This window comes from Schistocerca nitens, chromosome 2 (assembly GCF_023898315.1).
Source record: "Schistocerca nitens isolate TAMUIC-IGC-003100 chromosome 2, iqSchNite1.1, whole genome shotgun sequence".
In the NCBI taxonomy this organism is placed as follows: domain Eukaryota; kingdom Metazoa; phylum Arthropoda; class Insecta; order Orthoptera; family Acrididae; genus Schistocerca; species Schistocerca nitens.
Genome location: NC_064615.1, coordinates 127,996,659 through 128,018,435, shown reverse-complemented (window position 1 = coordinate 128,018,435; position 21,777 = coordinate 127,996,659). Strand labels below are relative to the sequence as shown.

General features: G+C 44.7%; 1 protein-coding gene across 2 annotated transcripts in view; it reads right to left on the bottom strand.

The window, feature by feature from the left end:
• LOC126235821 (anoctamin-10) overlaps positions 1 to 21,777 on the bottom strand; it is a 310,819-nt gene that overhangs the window by 182,813 nt on the left and 106,229 nt on the right. For both annotated transcript variants that reach the window (XM_049944670.1, XM_049944671.1), the window contains one exon: positions 1,197 to 1,447. In XM_049944670.1, the coding sequence (XP_049800627.1) occupies positions 1,197 to 1,447 (251 nt within the window). The remainder of the gene's footprint in view (positions 1 to 1,196; positions 1,448 to 21,777) is intronic.

Genomic DNA, 21,777 nt, shown 5'->3' with positions numbered 1-21,777 from the left:
TAGTTGTAACTCTTCCATAGTTGTGTTATCATTTATTTTGTTGTGTATGATTGTGTTGATAGTTTTTATTGTTGTTTCGACTTGTGGGTTATTTGGCGGTCTATGCAAGAATGGTCTAATGTCTGTATTTGTGTCTTTGTATTCTATATATGTCAGCTGAAATTTTTCTTCTATATCTAACATGTGTCACTTCGTGTTCTATTTGTGCTTGTTCTGGGGGCTGTCTTAAGATTTCGTTTTCCTCTGATTGTTTAATTGATGCGTGTTGTTCTTTGTTTGTTTGCTCTGGGATGTTTGAGTCCATTACTGTATTTTCTTCTTCTTCTGATTGCACATTATTTTGTTCCAGTATTTGTTGTACTTGTTGTTTGATGTTTTCTAATTCTGACTGGGGTATCCTGTTATTTTATATTATTACACGGAACTGATCAGCTAGTCGTTGTTCTGTTAAAAATTTTAATTCTGGGTATCTGGTAATAAATTTTGTGTATACTTGTGATTTGTATCCAGTTGTCTTGGTTCCTAGGTTTGTTGCTTGGTAATAACAGAACATGAGGTGTCGATTAACTTCATCTGACCATCTCATCCTCTGTCTTTGTTTTCCTTCTAGGGTGGTTGCAGGAAGCATATCCTGCAAAACACCTCTATTTGGGTTTAAATCATTTTCCAGTTGACTAGCAGTGTCGTTACGATTGTGGGCGGGCATAGGGTTCAAGCGTCGTCCCCGACCATGACGGCGCTTGTCCGAGGCTTCTTTAGTTCTGTCCTGAACCAACTAATCACACTAAAATGGGGGTTAGCCCTATTAGTGGTTTGTTCTTTTCGTCGCCTTTTACGACTTGCAGAACATACCGGAGGCCTATTCTTATTCTTATTATTATTATTATTTTTGATTGTTATAATTATAGTTGTACTATTGTTATAATCTCTATTTTTTTCTTTAACATTAATACTGTATAACACGTGATATGTCCATAATGTTCTGTACAAATCGAAATTTGTTCAATTTGAGTATGCCTGGTTAGGTGTGAGAGAGGGCCTGAAGGCCCTAATCTTGCCAGGTAAAATAAATGCATAAATAAATATAAATAAATAAATAAATAAATATTTCGTCTGGTGAGAAATATCTGGCTGTACACCAGCAAGTTGCACAGACAGGAATGAGGAAGAAGTGGCCGAAGCGAAGCAGCTGTTACCTCTCCGTGCCTGAGCGGCTGTCTGCGCACGAACAGCTCGGCGCCGCCGTCCCGCCGCTTGCCGCGGATCTTGTCGACGAGCCAGCGCAGCGCCTCTGGCCGGACGTGTCGCGCGAACGACAGCACCAGGTAGGTGGGCGGGAAGACGACCCCCTCTCCGGGGTCACCCGTCGAGCCGGTTCCCACACTGCTCGAGCTGTTGTCGCTGTCCAGGTCCGCCAGCACGTCCGAGCCGCCCGTCGACCTACGAGCTGCCGGCATAAACGCACCCACGTAATCATACAATAACCCTGACGCTGATGCCGAGGTTATAGATTCTCAGCTACAAGGGCTAAAAAATTGAAGTTCGTACTTCCTAGCTAATTAAAGACATTAGCTGTAAACAATGGTAAGGGACACAATGAGGTGCAATAAGATACAGATAAAACTTCTATTCTTGTTGGAAATAACCTTCTTGTTTATTGGTTCAGAGTTACAGGCAAGTGGAAGAGAACTGTAAAATTTCGTTTTATGACAATTCATCAATTCCAATGAACCCAGACATACAGGGTGTTCCAAAAGGTACTGCCAAACTTTCAGGAAACATTCCTCACACACAAAGAAAGAAAATATGTTATGTGGACATGTGTCCGGAAACGCTTTCTTTTCATGTTAGAGCTCATTTTATTACTTCTCTTCAAATCACATAAATCGTGGAATGGAAACACACAGCAACAGGACGTACCAGCGTGACTTCAAACACTTTGTTACGGGAAGTGTTCAAAATGTCCTCCGTTAGCGAAAATACATGCAGCCACCCTCCATCGCATGGAATCCCTGATGCGCTGATGCAGCTCTGGAGAATGGCGTATTGTATCACAGCCGTCCACAATACGAGCACGAAGAGTCTCTACATTTGGTACCGGGGTTACGTAGACAAGAGCTTTCAAATGGCCCCATAAATGAAAGTCGAGAGGGTTGAGGTCAGGAGAGCGTGGAGGCCATGGAATTGGTCCGCCTCTACCAATCCATCGGTCACCGAATCTGTTGTTGAGAAGCGTACGAACACTTCGACTGAAATGTGCAGGAGCTCCATCGTGCATGAACCACATGTTGTGTCGTACTTGTAAAGGCACATGTTCTAGCAGCACAGGTAGAGCATCCCGTATGAAATCATGATAACGTGCGCCATTGAGCGTAGGTGGAAGAACATGGGGCCCAATCAAGACATCAACAATGCCTGCCCAAACGTTCACAGAAAATCTGTGTTGATGACGTGATTGCACAATTGCGTGCGGATTCTCGTCAGCCCACACATGGGGCGGTGAATCGAGGAAGTACAGTACATACTGACGAAACTAAAATGAGCTCTAATATGGAAATTAAGCGTTTCCGGACACATGACCACATAACATCTTTTCTTTATTTGTGTGTGCGGAATGTTTCCTCAAAGTTTGGCCGTACCTTTTTGTAACACCCTGCATATTCTTACATAACTAGTGGAATGGTTGGGTACGGGAGTATTGCTAGTTAGTGTAAGAAAAACATTAAATGAACGAAAAATATTATTTATTACAAAAAAAATTCTGAGAGATCACGTGAGACTTTTCTTATAAAATGATAATAAATTTCTGGGTTCTTTTCTGAACAGTAGATTGCCTCTTATTTATAGGAATGCTATTATTCTACAAACTATGGGAAGGTTATGTTCTCCCTTTTCTTTCAGAATGTTATTTACTCGGCAGCATGATAGCCGTGCCTACGCAACTTTGATAACTTTTCTAGGAACGGTCAAGGCTGTCGCGTGAGAAATGTAGTGGAGTGTACTGTTAGGGAGGACAGGTGGGGCTCGCATACGCTGTAGCGCACAATACCGTGAGCTGCGATGGCTGTTGCCTGTGTCGCTCGCTGCTGACAAATAAAACAATTCTTTCTTTCTATCTGGATTGACCTTCGCCAATCAAACTCTCCCTACGCCTTGATGAACTCAAGGACTCCCATCCGCGCCGGCCGCTGGTGGCCGAGCGGTTCTGGCGCTACAGTCTGGAACCGCGCGACCGCTACGGTCGCAGGTTCGAATCCTGCCTCGGGCATGGATGTGTGTGTTGTCCTTAGGTTAGTTAGGTTTAAGTAGTTCTAAGTTCTAGGGGACTTATGACCTCAGCAGTTGAGTCCCATAGTGCTCAGAGCCATTTGAACCATTTTGTTTTACTCCCATCCGCCCCTAGTCTAACTACTGGCGTGGTACACCGGTCAAATAACCAGTCCACCGCGATGCCAGTGAATACTCGTTCGCAGGCGTTTAACTAGTACTCTGTGTTCACATTGCACAATAAGTGTGGCGGCCAACACAGTGAACAACGCTCGACTCAATATAGAGTGTCACTCCAATTCGCTAACGACAGAGGTACTCTCCCAGTGAAATACTGAAGAGCGACTTCGTTCCTCGCTCTTTTCCGCACACGTACGAGCGCACTCGCTCTCGTTACGTGTTCCTGCTCCAAGAGCGACAACGGAACGGTCCCTTTTTTCTGGAAAAGTTGCAAGGGTATATCATTCACTGCCTTCCCTCACTCCTCTGACTCTTTGCGTCAGAAATATTCCGCCAATCAGCGTTGCTCTTTTAAACGGGAGAATGACGTTTCGTTTAAGTCGACCAATGCGGAAATCTGTAGCATCTCCGTTAGGCATATACTGTCCTCCGGTGAGAACTCCATAACTACGCAGTCGGTGCGTGAAAAAATGAGTCTTCTGGGCACTCCCACACAATGTTGCAGAATCTGCTTTTAAGTCAAACACAGGGGCCGTTATCCCTTCGCTCTGGCAAAAGCTGTCTTCTCTCTGGGCGGTCGCTTCGGCCGAAGTAGGTATGTTGTTAATTTAGCCCTCTGAAGGGACGGTCTTCCCAGCGGGCTGATTTCCTCTTTAGAACGAAAATTCCTGTGGCCGTCATGTTGTGTACAACAGCCTTGACTCTTTCAACCCCAGTGCCCACTTGTGATTTACCTATTAGATTTGCATATCGCTTACATGAATTCATACAAAACTGACTCTACCTTATCGAGCTTGGGTTCGATTGAAGCGTCTTGGTGTGCAGAATACGATTGTGAGGATGGAATATGTAAGAAAAGAAGGTCAGGAGACCATGCCACCTTACAGTCTAATTTCAGATTCTCGCTAATGAAGCTACGCTGCTGTCCTAAATTAAAGCAACAAACGGAAATTCTGCAAGGTTGCATTTATTTTGCCACAAATCAGTATTAAGAGGTGATAATAAAGTAGAAACATTGTAAAGAAAACAATGCAGTCAACTGCAACATGCAGAACGGTTGACAAAAATGATGTTCGTCTTTTTTTTTTCAACTTAACGGATTTGCACACACAATCTGACAACTGGTTAATGTGATCAGTATGGGGTGTGACTATCTCTGGCACCAATACAGGCCTGACAATGACAGGACATGATGTGAATTATGTCATCAATCTCATGTTGAGGCAACAACGACCATTCTTCTTGCAGAGCTGCCCACAGTCTTGGAGAGTGGTTGGTGGACGCTGACATGATGCAACCCGTCTCCCTAGTGCATCCCAGACATGCTCTATTGGATTCAAATCGGGAGAGCCAGCAGGCAATGCCTTCCGCTTCCAAAAAAACACCAGCCATCCGTGCTCTATGAGGTCGAGAATTATCGTCCGTCAATATGTAGTCTGGGCCCACAGCACCTCGCAACAACCGCGCACGAGATCCCAAGACATCCTCACGGAACCTGACAGCAACTAAATCTTGCTGATTCACCTGCACAGTTTCATGAAGAGGTGTTCGAGTGGTAAACATAATCCCTGCCCACACCATTAGGGATCCTCCTCGATATCCGTCTCTTTCCACAGTATTTGGGTCCCGAAATCGTGTTTCACGTGCCCTCCAGATGCGAATCCGTCGAGAATCACTCTTCAGACCAAATCAGGACTCATCTGTGATAAGAAAATTAGCCCATTGTTCGACCGTCCAGGTGGAACGTTGACGGCTCTACTCTAGACGTTCCCTTCTGTGAAGACACGGCAAAGGTAGACAGCAGGTCTCCAACAATAAAGACCACTCTGCTGAAGCCTTCTGTACACCATTTGCCTCGATACAACACGTCCAGGGGATGCTGCGTGGTCAGTTGCCAGTTGCAGTGCAGTAACTAAGGCGGTACAGTCGTGCTCTTACAGCCAAATAACGCTCCACTATTTCTGTTGTCTGGTCTCCTGGATACGGTTTCGGTCTCTATAAACTGTCGCCTCATCCGAGAAACAACAGAATAATTCACATTATGCCATCGGGCCACATCAGTTTGGGACTCTCCTGCTTCCATTCGTCCTATGGCCCTCCACAGCAGAGGGTCTGTAGAAGTCTTCTTGTGCCATACTGCACCGTCTGTGACTCTGTACACAGCGATTGTGCAAGCACTACCCCGCTTGATCGATGCCCTGACCTCATTGCTGGCGTGGTTGTCCGTTGATCGGAATGCCATCTTCCGTGCAGAACACGATCGCAACGACATCTGTTGACAGTCTGTATGATTATATCGTGAATTTCACAGAATTTGTTACTTTAATTCTGGGCACCTCTGTACCTCAGGAAATATACACGTAAACAATGCATGCGTGGTGTTCCTGCCTGGAAAATGCTTTTCACGGACAATATCTACAAATCCAAGGATGGTGTAAATGCAAGTCACTTGTCAGATAAAGATCCTGAATGCAGTTGCGACTCTGAAGTTGTTAGTAATGAGAAAAATGTCAATAATTATTTAAACAAGTAACAATATCAAGTTTTGTTCCGTACCATTATTTACTTCTATTTATGTGCTAGTGTGACGGCAGAAATGTTAAGAGACATCCTTAACGTTATGTACATGCTGCAGTAACCCGACAATAAAATCAATTTCATATTGTGCTGAATCACTGATTAATTTTTGAGGCTGTTATACTTTACATTTCAAAAAATAGTAATGTGAATTACTAGAAACTTAAATACGCTGTCTTAATGTTCCACAGTAAGATTAAAAGTTAGTTATGAACCACCTTTCGGCTTCTTAGACCATCGTCAGATAACTTAATACGTAGACACCCTTCCGGGCGCTCGAAGCATTCTCTGCCTGCAGTGTCAAGTTGGACTGTACCTATAGTACACACAGAAATTTCTCACTTACAGACATGTAGCTGGCTTCAATTCTACGGCACACGACCTATTCTAGGGAGCTCTTACAATACACTACATCAGTGTCAATGTAAAACTGATACAGGAATACAATACAATGGATGTCGTGCTGATGTTTCCGCCACGTGAATGGGAGCCCCTCCACAGGTCGACTGCTACAAAGCTAGTAGGTCAGAGTTTTCAGCACCCTATTCATCGCTAAATGGTACGATTAGTCACGCGTTCCTCGTAAAGGAGGAGATCAGCGGAAAGATGTAGAATGGAAACGAGTCGTTTTAAATGAGAATTATGCTCGGTCCTTGTCTCCTTGCGTGCTACATGAAGTAAAGAGGCCAAGGCAGCACTGTTTCACGCGAACTCGGATCTAAATCTGTGTCACGCATACGAGGAGCTTATCTTTCCACAATTTTAGCTGATGTACTAAAATACCCGCGTATTACTGCAGTTCCACGTACGACTGTTAGATTTTACCGCTAGATATAGTGTTTTTATTCAGAAAATACTAGATATTGACACCGTATAGGAAACACCTTATTGTCAATAATTATTTCATACAAATTTGCGCCACTTCCCTTCTGAGCACAGTGTCCAGGCTCAAACCTAGACAAACAATCACGAGACTTTCACGGACTTTCTCTGTTGCCTCACAAAAATCACGTAAATAAAGGCTCGCAACCACTCGCTGGATCGAATACAGCAATCAGAGTGCCGCATCACGGATAGCGATTCGTCACTTCATAAGATTTCCAGTTGCTTCAAAGACCAAGGCCGTCTTTTATGTTCCACATTATGTAACGTTACGCCGTCATCGTCGCCTTCGGGATAGCAATATAAATATACCAGGGGAAACTGGGCTTTGTCGGTTTTGCCCACCATCAAGCCCCGTTGTAAATCTATTGTGTTCGCTAACTCGTTCTGCTATAAAAGATGTTAATTTAATGCTTCTGCATTTTTTCCCCAGGATGCACTGCTTACGGTCATACATCGCGCAAGGGCTAGTCTCCACATAATGCATTGAATAGTCTCACGTCATCTACCTCTTTTCCCTCCGTATTCATAACGCTCCGAATCAAAATCAGAATCGCATCACACTTTCTGACGTGCGTTAGGAATACAGGGCTGTACAGTTCGGGATGATTAACTTTCGCAACACATGCAAAGCATGTATGTGCCCACTGATAGCAAAGCAGCCCCACAGTCCCATGAAGGTCATTATCACATGTCTAATTTCGTACAATACAATCATTGCGGACATATCGTCACTACTGTTTATCAGGGTCTATCGGCTTTGCATGTGTTAGATCTACATGTGACCTAGCCTGACGATCTAACGTCAAAGAATAAATGCGTAAATGTTTGTGTTGGGTCACACACACATTCGGGAGTGTATCAGCATGGTTCAAATGGCTCTAAGCACAATGGAACTTAACATCTGAGGTCATCAGTCCTCTAGACTTAGAACTGCTTAAACCTAACTAACCTAAAGACATCATCACACACATCCATGCCCGAGGAAGGATTCGAACCTGCGACCATAGCAGCAGCGCGGTTCCGGACAGAAGCGCCTAGAACAGCTCTGTCACAACGCCCGCCTGTATCAGCTTGATTTACATATAACCGAACTAGCCACCCGGCCTGATTTCGCACGAGTAGCATGAAGACCGAATATCTAAGACCAAACAACCCGCCTGGCGTAGTATATTTCATGTGTAAATTGAAGGTTGAGGGGGGGAGGGGGGAGAAAGGAAAGGGATTGGTGATGTCAATTGCGTTGGGACACTACACGGAATCGGCGGCGACGAGTGAAAATAGTCTGCATGACTGAGATCTCGTGCTTACTAGACAATTGCGTTAATCACCTGCGCCACCCATGGCACAGTGTTTATTCCACCGACCGTTGTGGCCAGGCGGTTCTAGGCGCGTCAGTCCGGAACCGTGCTGCTGTTACAGTCGCAGGTTCGAATCCTGCTTCGCGCATGGATGTGTGTGTGCTGTCCTTAAGTTTGTTAGGTTTAAGTAGTTCTAAGTCTAGGATATGGATGACCTCAGACGTGACGTCCCATAGTGCTCAGAGCCATTTGAACCATTTTGATACGTTGCCTATCTATGCGAATCAATTATATTAATGCGTGATGTCTGTTCTTTCGGACATATCCGAAAGAACAGATGTTGTTGTTGTTGTTGTTGTTGTTGTTGTCTTCAGTCCTGAGACTGGTTTGATGCAGCTCTCCATGCTACTCTATCCTGTGCAAGCCTCTTCATCTCCCAGTACCTAATGCAGCCTACATCCTTCTGAATCTGCTTAGTGTATTCATCTCTTTGTCTCCCTCTACGATTTTTACCCTCCACGCTGCCCTCCAGTACTAAATTGGTGATCCCTTGAGGCCTCAGAACATGTCCTACCAACCGATCCCTTCTTCTAGTCAAGTTGTGCCACAAACTCCTCTTCTCCCCAATTCTATTCAATACCTCCTCATTAGTTATGTGATCTACCCATCTAATCTTCAGCATTCTTCTGTAGCACCACATTTCGAAAGCTTCTATTCTCTCCTTGTCCCAACTATTTATCGTCCGTGTTTCACTTCCATACATGGCTACACTCCATACAAATACTTTCAGAAACGACTTTCTGACACTTAAATCTATACTCGATGTTAACAAATTTCTCTTCTTCAGAAACGCTATCCTTGCCACTGCCAGTCTACATTTTATATCCTCTCTACTTCGACCATCATCAGTTATTTTGCTCCCCAAATAGCAAAACTCCTTTACTACTTTAAGTGTCTCATTTCCTAATCTAATTCCCTCAGCATCACCCGACTTAATTCGACTACATTCCATTATCCTCGTTTTGCTTTTGTTGATGTTCATCTTATATCCTTCTTTCAAGACAGTGTCCATTCCGTTCAACTGCTCTTCCAGGTCCTTTGCTGTATCTGACAGAATTACAATGTCATCGGCGAACCTCAAAATTATACTTCTCCATGGATTTTAATACCCACTCCAAATTTTTCTTTTGTTTCCTTTACTGCTTGCTCAATATACAGACTGAATAACATCGGGGATAAGCTACAACCGTGTCTCACTCCCTTCCCAAGCACTGCTTCCCTTTCATACCGCTGCCATCTGCTTTCTGTACAAATTGTAAATAGCCTTTCGCTCCCTGTATTTTACCCCTGCCACCTTCAGAATTTGAAAGAGAGTATTCAAGACAACACTGACAAAAGCTTTCTCTAAGTCTACAAATGCTAGAAACGCAGGTTTGCCTTTCCTTAATGTTTCTTCTAAGATAAGTCGTAGGGTCAGTATTGCCTCAAGTGTTCCAACATTCTACGGAATCCAAACTGATCTTCCCCGAGGTCGGCTTCTACCAGTTTTTCCATTCGTCTGTAAAGAATTCGCGTTACTATTTTGCAGCTGTTACTTATTAAACTGGCAGTTCGGTAATTTTCACATTTGTCAACACCTGCTTTCTTTGAGATTGGAATTATTATATTCTTCTTGAAGTCTGAGGTATTTCGCCGGTTTCATACATCTTGCTCACCAGATGGTAGAGTTTCGTCAGGAATGGCTCTCCCAAGGCTGTCAGTAGTTCTAATGGAATGTTGCCTATTCCCGGGGCCTTGTTTCGACTCAGGTCTTTCAGTGCTCTGTCAAACTCTTCACGCAGTATCGTATCTCTCATTTCATCTTCATCTACATCTTCTTCGATTTCCATAATATTGTCCTCAAGAATATCGCCGCTGTATAGACCCTCTATATACTCCTTCCACCTTTCTCCTTTCCCTTCTTTGCTTAGAACTGGGTTTCCATCTGAGCTCTTATATTCATGCAAGTGGTTCTCTTTTCTCCAAAGGTCTCTTTAATTTTCCTGTAGGCAGTATCTATCTTACCCCTTATGAAATAAGCCTCTACATCCTTACATTTGTCCTCTAGCCATCCCTGCTTAGCCATTTTGCACTTCCTGTCGATCTCATTTTTGAGACGTTTGTATTCCTTTTCGCCTGCTTCACTTGCTGCATTTTTGTATTTTTTCCTTTCACAAATTAAATTCAGTATCTCTTCTGTTACCCAAGGATTTCTACTAGCCCTCGTCTTTGTACCTACTTGATCCTCTGCTGCCTTCAGTATTTCATTCCTCAAAGCTACCCATTCTTCTTCTACTGTATTTCTTTATCCCATTCCTGTCAATTGTTCCCTTATGCTCTCCCTGAAACTCTGTACAACCTCTGGTTCTTTCAGTTTATTCAAGTCCCATCTCCTTAAATTCCCATCTTTTTGCAGTTTCTTCAGTTTTAATCCACAGTTCATAACCAATAGATTGTGGTCAGAGTCCACATCTGCCCCTGGAAATGTCTTACAATTTAAAATCTGGTTCCTAAATCTCTGTCGTACTATTATATAATCTATCTGAAACCTTTTAGTATCTCCAGGGTACTTTCATGTATACAACCTTATTTCATGATTCTTGAACCAAGTGTTAGCTATGATTAATACCACGTATTAATATACTAGTGTATTTTTCTTTGGGGCCACGAATAAAACTCAGGGAACAACGTTAAGTAAGTTTACATCATAACTTCTACGAACTTACGCGATGTAAGTAGCCAACGTCAGGAAAGTTGTCTGGAGGCATGAATGTTACCTGTTTCATATATAATTGGCTTTTGGCGAGACATTCCATGGCACTGATAGGACCACATCGTGATGCGAGTGATGTATGTACAACCAATGTAAATATTGTATGCGAGTCTTATATCAGACCTTGATGAAGAGGTGGTGAGCATTTCGTTATTGGTCCTAGTTATTATCATACTTCAAAACCGAGTAACTCACTCCGCGTTCTTCGAAGAATTTGCAATGGGCTAAGAGTGGAAATTGAGACTGGTAATCTGAGCGAAGCAGAAATTAGCAGACAAATTGTGGTCATATTTCAAAATGCGTCCCCGAACTACCTGTAGAAGTATTTCGAAAATCTTGTATATTCATCCGCAAGGAATTTCTGAAACCCAGTCATGAAGATCATTCTCGAGTCTTCAAGATCTTTACAATGCCTGTATCTCTTTCTCGCCTCTGGACGTGCGTTTACCAGTCTTTCTTATAATTTGAAAGTGTCCAAAGAAATTAAACATTTCGTCCGACCACGCAGAGAATGGTATTCGCATGTGTGTTTTACTCAAGAAACCTGAAGCTAAGTCACTTGCCGCGCTGTTGCAAAACTAAGTTTATGCAGAGGAAGAAAAAGCTGCACCCCATGCTGCAACATCCAAGCATTGGTAGCGGTATTCGACATGCGATACAAACTACGCGACGTAACCTCGAAAGAGGTCATTTCATCCCATCGACGCCCAAGTCGCCGAAGTGGCGTCAAATCGAAATATTTGCACCCGGCGAACGGCCTACGCGACCGGAGGCCCGATTCACACGACATTTACATTCACAAGAAGTGTTGACTGCTATCGAGAAGGATTTCAGATTGATTCCGCATTTCTAGATTTTCAGATTGCTTTTGACACCGTACCTCACAAGCGGCTTGTAATCAAATTGCTTGCTTAGGGAATATCGTCTTAGTTATGCGACTGGATTCATGTTTTCCTGTCGGAGACGTCATACTTAATAGTAATTAATAGAAAGTCTTCAAGTAAAACATAAGTGATTTCTGGTGTTCCCCAAAGTAGTGTTATCGGCCCTCTGCTGTTCCTTATCTATACAGAGTGTTTGGGGATGAAATGTCAATATTTTAAACAGTGATAGTATAATAATTCTGAACAAAAATGTTGTATCAACATAGGTCCGTAAATGCTTCGTTAGGCAGGTACGGGTATTGAAAAGAACTTTAATTCTGCAAAATTGATGCGCACAACGTGAACGTATAGGCTATACGAATGGACCGTAACGTGATTTTCTAGTAAACAATGATAAAGAGAAGTACGGTTATGTTACACATTTTTACGTAATGTTTATTTACTTTGCATTTAGTACATAATACATTACAACATGCATATTACATGTATTCAGTTGAAAAAGACGTACCACGTCTTTTACAAATGGCTTTAACACTTATCGTACAGATGTTGTACAGTTCACAGAACAGGTCTGAATATCCCACCATGAACGTCAATGCACTTATGCGCTCTAGCGATAACATGTGTTGCTTGTTCAATTGCCTATGGTTGGTTCCTAATCAATTCAGCAGCGTCCACGATGCGACGAAGCAGTTCGTCTCGTGTATTTACCTTCACTTTGTGCACCTCTGATTTCATCCAACCCCATAAACAGAAATCTAAAGGTGTAAGGTCAGGTGATCTTGGAGACCAGTTAATAGCATGAGTTTTCCAAAAATGCCGGTACCTCTCTCTCGTCAATCGCTGATTGACAGTAAATGGACCTATCAAAAGGTTACCGATATGCCACACCAGACATTTATGGCAAAACGAATTTGGAAATTGCTATCTGCTGAAGGGTATGTATTTTCTCGTGACCATCTATGATTATTGCGTGTGTTGTTTATTCCAAGTCGTGAAACCTGGGCTTCGTCTGTGAATAGTATGCATGGAAGCAAATGACTATTCTCAGTTACCCAGTGACAGAATTGAAGTCGTTGGGCATTGTTGCCAACGCGGAGATTTTGGGCACGCTATATGTGAAATGGATACAGGATTTCCGCATGTAGTATTCCCCATACACGTGTCTGTGGGACATTCGTACCCAGGGACATTCTTCGTATGCTCGTACTGGGATTTCGCTCAACACTTGCGATAATTTCTTGCTGTTCTTGCAAAGTGTGTTGATGTGCACGCTCGGAAGAGGAATGTCTACTTGGAAGAGAGCCTGTTGCATGCAAAGTTATAAACACTTTGGTAAGCACCCTGCTATAAGGTAATTGTAGAGTCGGAAAGCGCCTATGGTATTGCCTCTTGCAGCGGTAGCACTACCATCGCAGAAGCCATAAACATAAACCATATCTGCGTATTCCTCATTACTGTAGACGTGATGCATTGTTAGCAGCGCTAGTACGAACATAGTTAACACCATACGCTACACAGCTAACCGATCCGCCGCCGGTACATTACACAATGCGGCTTACACGGCACAACTATGCAAACGACGGGTGATTGTACTACTTACGTCACATGACCATAATACGTGGTAGGTTGCATAGCGTAAACATGGCATGTACCCCTGCATTGTTTGCAAGAAAGTCACGTTACGGTCCACGATCACGTTGTGCTCATCAATTCTGCACAACTAAAATTTCTCGTTGCGGTGGGATCTTCTCACGAAATTTGAATCACCAACTTCCTCCTCCGAAAATGTTTTGTTGACTCCATTGTACGTAGGTAGAAATGACCATCGTAATGAAAAGGAGAAATCCGAGCTCGCACGGAAAGATATAGGTGTTCATTTTTTCCGCGTGCTGTCCGAAAAAAATGGTTCAAATGGCTCTGAGCACTATGGGACTTAACATCTGAGGTTATCAGTCCCCTAGAACTTAGAACTACTTAAACCTAACAAACCCAAGGACATCACACACATCCATGCCCGAGGCAGGATTCGAACCAGCGACCGTAGCGGTCGCGCGGTTCCAGACTGCAGCGCCTAGAACCGCTCGGCCACTCCGGGCGGCACGTGCTGTCCGAGATCGGAATATTAGAGAATTATAATTAAGGCGGTTCAATGAACCCTCTGCCAGGCACTTAAGTGTGATTTGCAGAGTAACCATGTGGATGTAGATTTACTACTCCACAGATTTACTCAAACTTCATTGGCGGTCCTGGATTACTCCTATGCAGTATCAGACCAGTCTAGAACACGACTGTCAGCTTCGGTTTGACCCACTACGAGGGTTGCCCAGAAAGTAATGCACTGCATTTTTTTCTCAGCCGAAAACGATCCCATAAATGCGAAGCGTTACGTATGTATTATTTGAAGTCTCCTGATTGAGCGCACCAAGTTTCCGTCACTTCCGACTGATAGCGTAGCTGCAGGACAGTTTCAAAAATGGTGTCTGCAGGTGATATACGTTACAAGCAACGTGCCGTCACTGAATTTCTCACTGTAGAGAAAGAAACTGTGGGGAATGTTCAAAAACGCTTGTGCAAAGTCTATGGAGCATCTGCTGCCCACAGAAGTACAGTTAGTCGCCGGGCACGGAGGGTGAGGTCATCATTAGGCGGTTCGAAGGAGCTCCACGATTTGTAGCGTTCGGAGAGACCATCCACGGCTGACATCTGGCCTAGCCCCCTCGGACTTTCACTTGTTTGGACCATTAAAGGATGCTAATCGTGGCAGACATTTTGAGGACGATGAGGTGGTGATTCACACAGCAAACCACTGGCTCCGCCACCAGGACAAGAATTGCTACTAACAGGGCATACACGCACTTATTTCGCGCTGGAGGAAGACCGTAGAACGGGATGGAGATTACGGGGAAAAATCGTGCGTGTAGATAAAACATCATTCTTTCGTGTGTGTAATTCTCGTTATGTTCAGTAAGGAATTGTTGAAGAAGAAAAAATGCGGTGCATTACCTTCTGGGCAACCCTCTTACTATACGCTAAAATAACGCTGCAGCTGTTCAGTACTTTCAAAAAGACATTTAAATATAACCACTAGATGGGAAAACGTACACCACGGTCACTAACGGCCACAATTGGCTTCTAGCGACTCTCGCCAATAGTTTCCCCCATAAATCAAACAGGATAACAGTTCAGTGTCAAAAATGAAAAAGATGTACACAGAAATGCCGCACAAAGTATCCACTGGAACAAACGGAATTTGTCTTGTATTATATCTCGCCAAGTGCGCCTCGTCCATTGATCATCATTTCCAGTTAGCTGATGGCGACTCTCTCCATTATGCGGACAACGTGTAAAGAGTTTACTGATAGCTGGACACATACTCTTTCGTTCAGTGCCTTTCGTGTGAGATTCCTGTAAACCTATAAAGACAAGTTTCGCCTCACCCCTATGTGTCATGCAGGTCCTGTACATTTACCATGAGCGCTACCTACAGGTAGAACGCCGCATTCAAATGGATTGCAGCATTTCAGTTGAAAGTAAATCACCTATAGGGATCCATGAAAGACATCTAAGGAACAGCAGAGTGAACTTCCATCACGCCACCGAGGATAGTCGCGACCAATGATGGGGTCCGCATCATAACATTACGTGCAGAGGGTTTGTCAACCATGTAAGTTGCTCGACGTATGCACCCGAGTCAAACTGATGTGGTGTGGACATGGAATCAGTTCTAATCGACAGGTGACATCAAATGGGGCCACAGTACACTTCCCGTCGTTGTTGAGGACAGACTCATTGCTCTGCTGTACAGCGACGAGATTCTGCAACCATATCGCTAACATTTTGGTGATGATTTCATCTTGACAGATGATAAATCGCGTGTTCATCGAGCTTTTTTTGTGAACTCGTTCCTTGAAGATGCTAGAGTCACCAGAATGGAGTGGCCTGCAATTATCCGAACGTGAACCTGACCGAACACGTGTGGATAGATTGAAACGATATGTTTTTGGACGTCGAAAAGACTAGCACTCTGCATGACTTACACAGAATCACCACTGAAGAGTGGCACAATTTGGACCAGGGACAATTGATAATCATATCAGCGGTATGCCACGACGGACCCAAGCCTGCATCCGAAGAAAGGGACGTTCCACCACGTATCGATGTTTCTCAGGAGTGCTGTTGAACACTCTAAACGGGAAACAGACGGTTTTATTGTTACACAAATGTTTGTGCTTTTGATTTTGATTGATTCTGAAACACTGCAATTGCCTACAATGTAAACATGACTCAGAGCCAGTTTTTGTTTTCTCTACTATGAGTTTTGCAGTAAAGCGGTGATGCAAAACTTTTGTTGGTGTGTGTATTTTACAGCAAAAGAAAATGCCCCGCTCCCTCGCGCTGTCCTGCACATGGGAACTATTCGGTCAGTATGACAACGCCTGTATTCTTAAGAGGTATGATGGTCGACCAGTTCGAACTTACAGTCGTAGGCCCTCTTGTGCAGCCGCACGACCGCAGGCATGGCGGCAACGTTGAGGCGACGTCTGCGTGGAAGCCGAAGAGGTGGTGCCCGGGCGGCGGTCGCTCGTAGAGTGTAGGTGAAGGGAAGGAGACAGGACCGCAGCAGCCAGAGATTTGTCGAGTGCAAATGCGGACACGTAAGGCGCGCTGTATATCACCCGAGCACACAATGGCTCGTGCCCCGTCAGACCGGCGCGAGGCCTACCTCCGAAACGCGTGCCGCATCTCCGCTTGGGGGCCACGTACAGAGACCGCGACGCAAACTGCCGCCTCATTCATTAGCATCGTGCACGCTGTAACGAGCCCTGCCACGCGGCCAGCACACTAGTAGGGTGACACCCGACTACAGCTGTTAGCGTAGCTATTAGCGATGCTCCGACTTCCCGTCTTCTACTTGCGGCAGGAATGTATGTCTGGACTGGTTCTCATGTAACCTGCTGAAGTTATTCTACGACCCGCTGCAGTACAGCAGCAGCAGAACTCCAACGAAACTGCTATTAAACTTACTGTAAAGAATATTCACAAATATACACATCTGTTTGGAAAACGTGAAACACCAGGACCGTGATATGCGATCACAATGAAATACTCCTCCTGTCCTTTCTGGCCTACTAGTTTTATAGCTGGTGGCTTTTCCCCTAGAGGCGAGAGTTTGATGATTTGTTGCACAGCTGGATGGAGGGATGGTGATCTACGTTGGCACTGGGCGATTTCACAACCTTAGGGCTCAATTGGAGGTCGCATATCTGTGTGGTCATGTCCTTCATGAAGCGAGGGGTAACAAGAACAGAACTATAGGTGCCAGACGGGAGAACACAGGGTTTGAGACTATCCAATAACTTGCGAGTGACTGGATAAGGCACTTTTTCTTTTACTCAGATCTCTTTGACAGCCTGCTCATCAAGATAGATGAGAATCTCGAGCGCAAGCATTGCAGTTGATACAGCAGGGAGAAGGACGTGGACAATCGCGCTCATGTGCATCCCTACCACAGGTTTGCACATGTGGTTGGGTGTCGACAAGATGTTCTAGTGTGGTTGAAACGATGACACTGGTAGCAGCGCATCGGGTTCAGAATGTACAACCGGACCGTGACGATTTCATAGCCTGCTTTGATCTTGGACAGAAGCACCACTCTATCAAAGGTGAGAAAGAGAGTTCGAATGGGCACTACGAAGGAATCTACGTTTTTCACTACCCGATGGATGGTAATGACACCCTGATCAGAGAGGTAAGACTGGATTTCGGCCTCATACCGTCGAGCAGCCTAGTGTAAATGACACCATGGGACGAATTCAAAGTTCTATGGGCCTCGACACGAACAGGATAGCCGTGGGGAAGTGAGGCAGCAAGCAATTGTGCTTGAGAATCAGAAGCAGTCTCCTAAAGCAAAGTGCCATTCCATAAACGAGAGCAGGATTTCACAGGGCCAACAATTGCATCAACACCTTTCTAAATAATAAATGGATTTACTGTGGCGCGAAGGACTGACCATCTTCAGTACATGAGACCACAAGGAACAGTGGTGCTGCACGAATTGTCTTTGAACCACTAGCCTCATTACGTTAACGTTTCGTAGACGTTGGTTGTGAAGATAATTGACTCATTGCGAGAAAATCCCCCATGATTGCCAGTGTCTCCAATGGTGCACTCCTTCCAACTGGGGGCCCCCTTCACAAGGGTAGCACACCCGCCTTAGGTGATTGTTCACACCTCCCGAACACCTAACAGAGGGACCAATCGGCAATTTAGAAAGGTTGCAGCTCAGGCAATCACCACTCCCTGGGCGTGGCCTGTACCAGGCGGTACATACGAACCCTACCTGTCGAACCGGGGCTGGGAATTACGCATTACCCAGTCACCTGTTACGCGTCAGACGCATGGGCCAGCCTTCAGGAGCGCACACGGAAGAAGAAAAAGTGGAAGCTCAAACGCCCAAGCAGAGGAACGAGAAAAGGGAAACAAAGGAAGGAAAAGGGAGTGAAAAATAATGGTGAGACTGTTCTTACGTCAAAGACAAACAATGCAGGACATTCCCAATAACACACCAGACGTGTTCCTCAAGGAAGGGGAAAAAGAATAGCAAGAGGATAGACGCAGCACGGAAGAAAAAATATTGCAAAGGAGGCGGGGTAGTGGGGTGGGCGGTGGGGGGGAGGGGGTGGGGGGGCTGGAGGCCAAGCACGAACCCGCCAAAGAGTTGTGAGTACCCTGTGGGGCAGAAGTGGGGTGTCTCCGCCGCAAGCTGGGCCTGGGAGCCCTCTACCCTCCGCTGACAGCCCTGGTCATCCAGCTTTAATCTTAGTTTTTAATTTCTTGTAGTCGTGGCTAGCCCTTTTCTGTTGCACATTCTTTTATTTGCTTATGAGGGTCCCTTCACACAGCAATCCGATGAAGACGAGACGTTAACGATTACATATTTCTTATACCAGCTGATGAGGAAAGAGCAGTTGAACTCTTATGGGAGAATGGGTTGTATTCCACACTCTAACATTTCGCCCTATAAAGGATCGGGGTGGGTCGGCCGTGTAAGAGAGGCTCTCCGACTCATGCCCCCAGAGGTCACACCTGCACCTGCCGATCTGATTATTCCGCTCACCTCATTTTACTATTGTCGGTCCTACTGATGTTAGTTATCTTTACGTACTGAAATTATTTGCAGGTCCTAACCAATTCGCAATAACTTGTCCATTTTCACAGGAACGTTTTTTTTTTTTTTTTGCATTAACGTACATTCTCATCAGTGTCAGTTTATTGCTCTTGTTGGCATCGTAAGCAATGATCAAGGATCATGAAGTTAGTGAAAATTTTCAAGTTGTTCTATTACAACCGTCTCGAGCATATCCGCATATCTTTCATACGAAACCGTCGTTGCATTACTCCTGTCATGCTCAAAGAAATAAACGGCCCATCGCATCTCACAATAATGTGATTCCGCATTGGTGGTTTGCTCTCAACGTTTCGGCGATGATCCTCTGGGTCTACGTGCGTATTTCTGATGTAAGAGAAATTCGGATATATGTCGCAATCTGGCATTGAAATAAATCGAAGGGCGGCAAGCGAAAACTTGTGCCATACCTGACCTCGAAACTAGGTTTCCTACTTTAAGAGAGTGGTGGCCTTAACTGCTGCAGCTTTCCGAGTACGCTTTCCGTACAGCCAAAAATCTCAACCTGTGGCACACTAGACATAAAGGGTCCACTGCAGACTATCCTCATAGCTCACAGCTTCTCCTGATTACCGGAAGAGTTCGGACATAGCGTGCGCCGACGCCTCAAGGGATGAGTGCACCCCGCTTGCCAACGGCACTCGGCAGACCCGGACGGTGACCCACCCAAATGCTAACCAAGCCCGACAGGGTTAACTTCTGTCATCTGTGAACCGGTACCGTCACTGCAGCAAGGCGGCAGTTGGCAAGGCGTATTATACATCATTTTTGTTGTCCAGAGTCACTAATATTTTGTGGTAAATGCACTGCTGAGTGTGACATTACATCTGAATTTTATAAACGGTGATATTATTGTTCGCTAGTTGTAGAGGCAGTCTGAAGCTCTATTGCAATATGTTTCCTTTAGTGAATCGGCACCTGCTGTTGTGTATTGCCTCTTACGGTGTGTAGCATGATTGATAGTCATTGGCGAACGGGGTACGAACGCACTGTTTCCCCTATGCTGGACGTGAGCCGCGAGGCTGCGATTACTCGCCGGTAAAGCCAGGTTTTGCTGGGAGCAGAAATTTTGCGCCACGCAACACGTAAAACTGCGTCCGTTGTACTGTGTCGGCTACTCAATAGTGACAAAAGAACGAAGGTGTTTACTGACAGAGCGCAACGAGCAGTGCGCCAACGCTTTAAGTTACGCCTAACAGGTCTACTGCTTCTGTTACGGTGTAATGCACTGTACACTATGCTCTAGTGAATGAATCCCAGAGTCGGTGGAAGACTATCCGTGATCACTACAGCTGCAGAAAAGTGAAGTAACCTCTACTGGGACAGGCTGAGATTTCTAGAATGTATGGAAGACTAAGGGTACGCTTTTTCAAATAAATATGGAAAATTTCCCTGAAGTCTCGGCGCAACCCAATAATAATGGCCTCTGCAGCAACGCTAAGGATGACTGTCCAGAAACAACTGAGTGTGAACAATTTCTCCCGAATCTCAGCGATCAGGGTAACCTCCCTTATTAGCCACATTCCAACGTCCTCCGACCAAAAAGAGGAAGGAAAGTGACGTCCTTCTCAATTATTAAATGAAAACAAAGACAGACAGACAGACTACACTTTGAAAACTGTCTGGAAGACCCACCACCACCACCACCACCACCACCACCACCACCACCACCACCACCACACGATGATATTGGTACATGCTTCAAAACTTGGAAGTGACGGTGAAAAAATTTCGTCCAGATCCCTTTAGACACACCAATATTGGTGTTTACCGAATCGTCACAGAGATTGAAGTATTACACGAATTGAAACTTCCTGGCAGATTAAAACTGTGTGCCCGACCGAGGTTCGAGTCTCGGTCGGGCACACAGTTTTAATCTGCCAGGAAGTTTCATATCAGCGCACACTCCGCTGCAGAGTGAAAATCTCATTCTGGATTACACGAATTGTGTCAATGCGCTTAGAGTTCATCAACTGTGGATTACAATGAAAGTCATTCGTCCTCGCAATACTCGTCACCACTGATTCCCAGGTCCGACACTGATATTTCTACACCTCTTCGTAAAATTACTCTAGAAGAGACATTACCACACAGGCATTCGGTTTTTCACTGAGGGACCTTACCGATGAGCCGTAGAAGAAATAATACAGAACATGACTACGTTTTGTATAAGGTTCGATACTGTATTATATGAAACTTACCGGAATCTATGAAAATATCTTGTGGTTGTATGTAGCTGACGTTTTCGTTGTGTGTTACAGACTTTTAAAAGCCGGCCGCGGTGGCCGAGCAGTTCTAGGCGCTTCAGTCCGGAACCGCGCTGCTGTTACGGTCGCAGGTTCGAATCCTGCCTCGGGCATGGATGTGCTGATGTCCTTAGGTTGGTTAGGTTTAAGTAGTTATAAGTCTAGGGGACTGATGACCTCAGATAAGTCCCATAGTGCTTAGAGCCATTTGTGCAATTTTTTTTTACTTTTTAAACTTATTTTTTATTGAATTTATTGCAAATAATTATAACTTGTTCATAACATCTTTAAGAAAACTGGTTTCACACAATATACTTGACAGAAAACACGTGTGGACTTAACAATTAATGCGCTTGCAGTTTCATTTTCTGGGGAAAAAAAGCGCTACTTATTTAATCTTTACGTGCGCACCGTGGCAAAACGACCTGCCCTGTTTGCG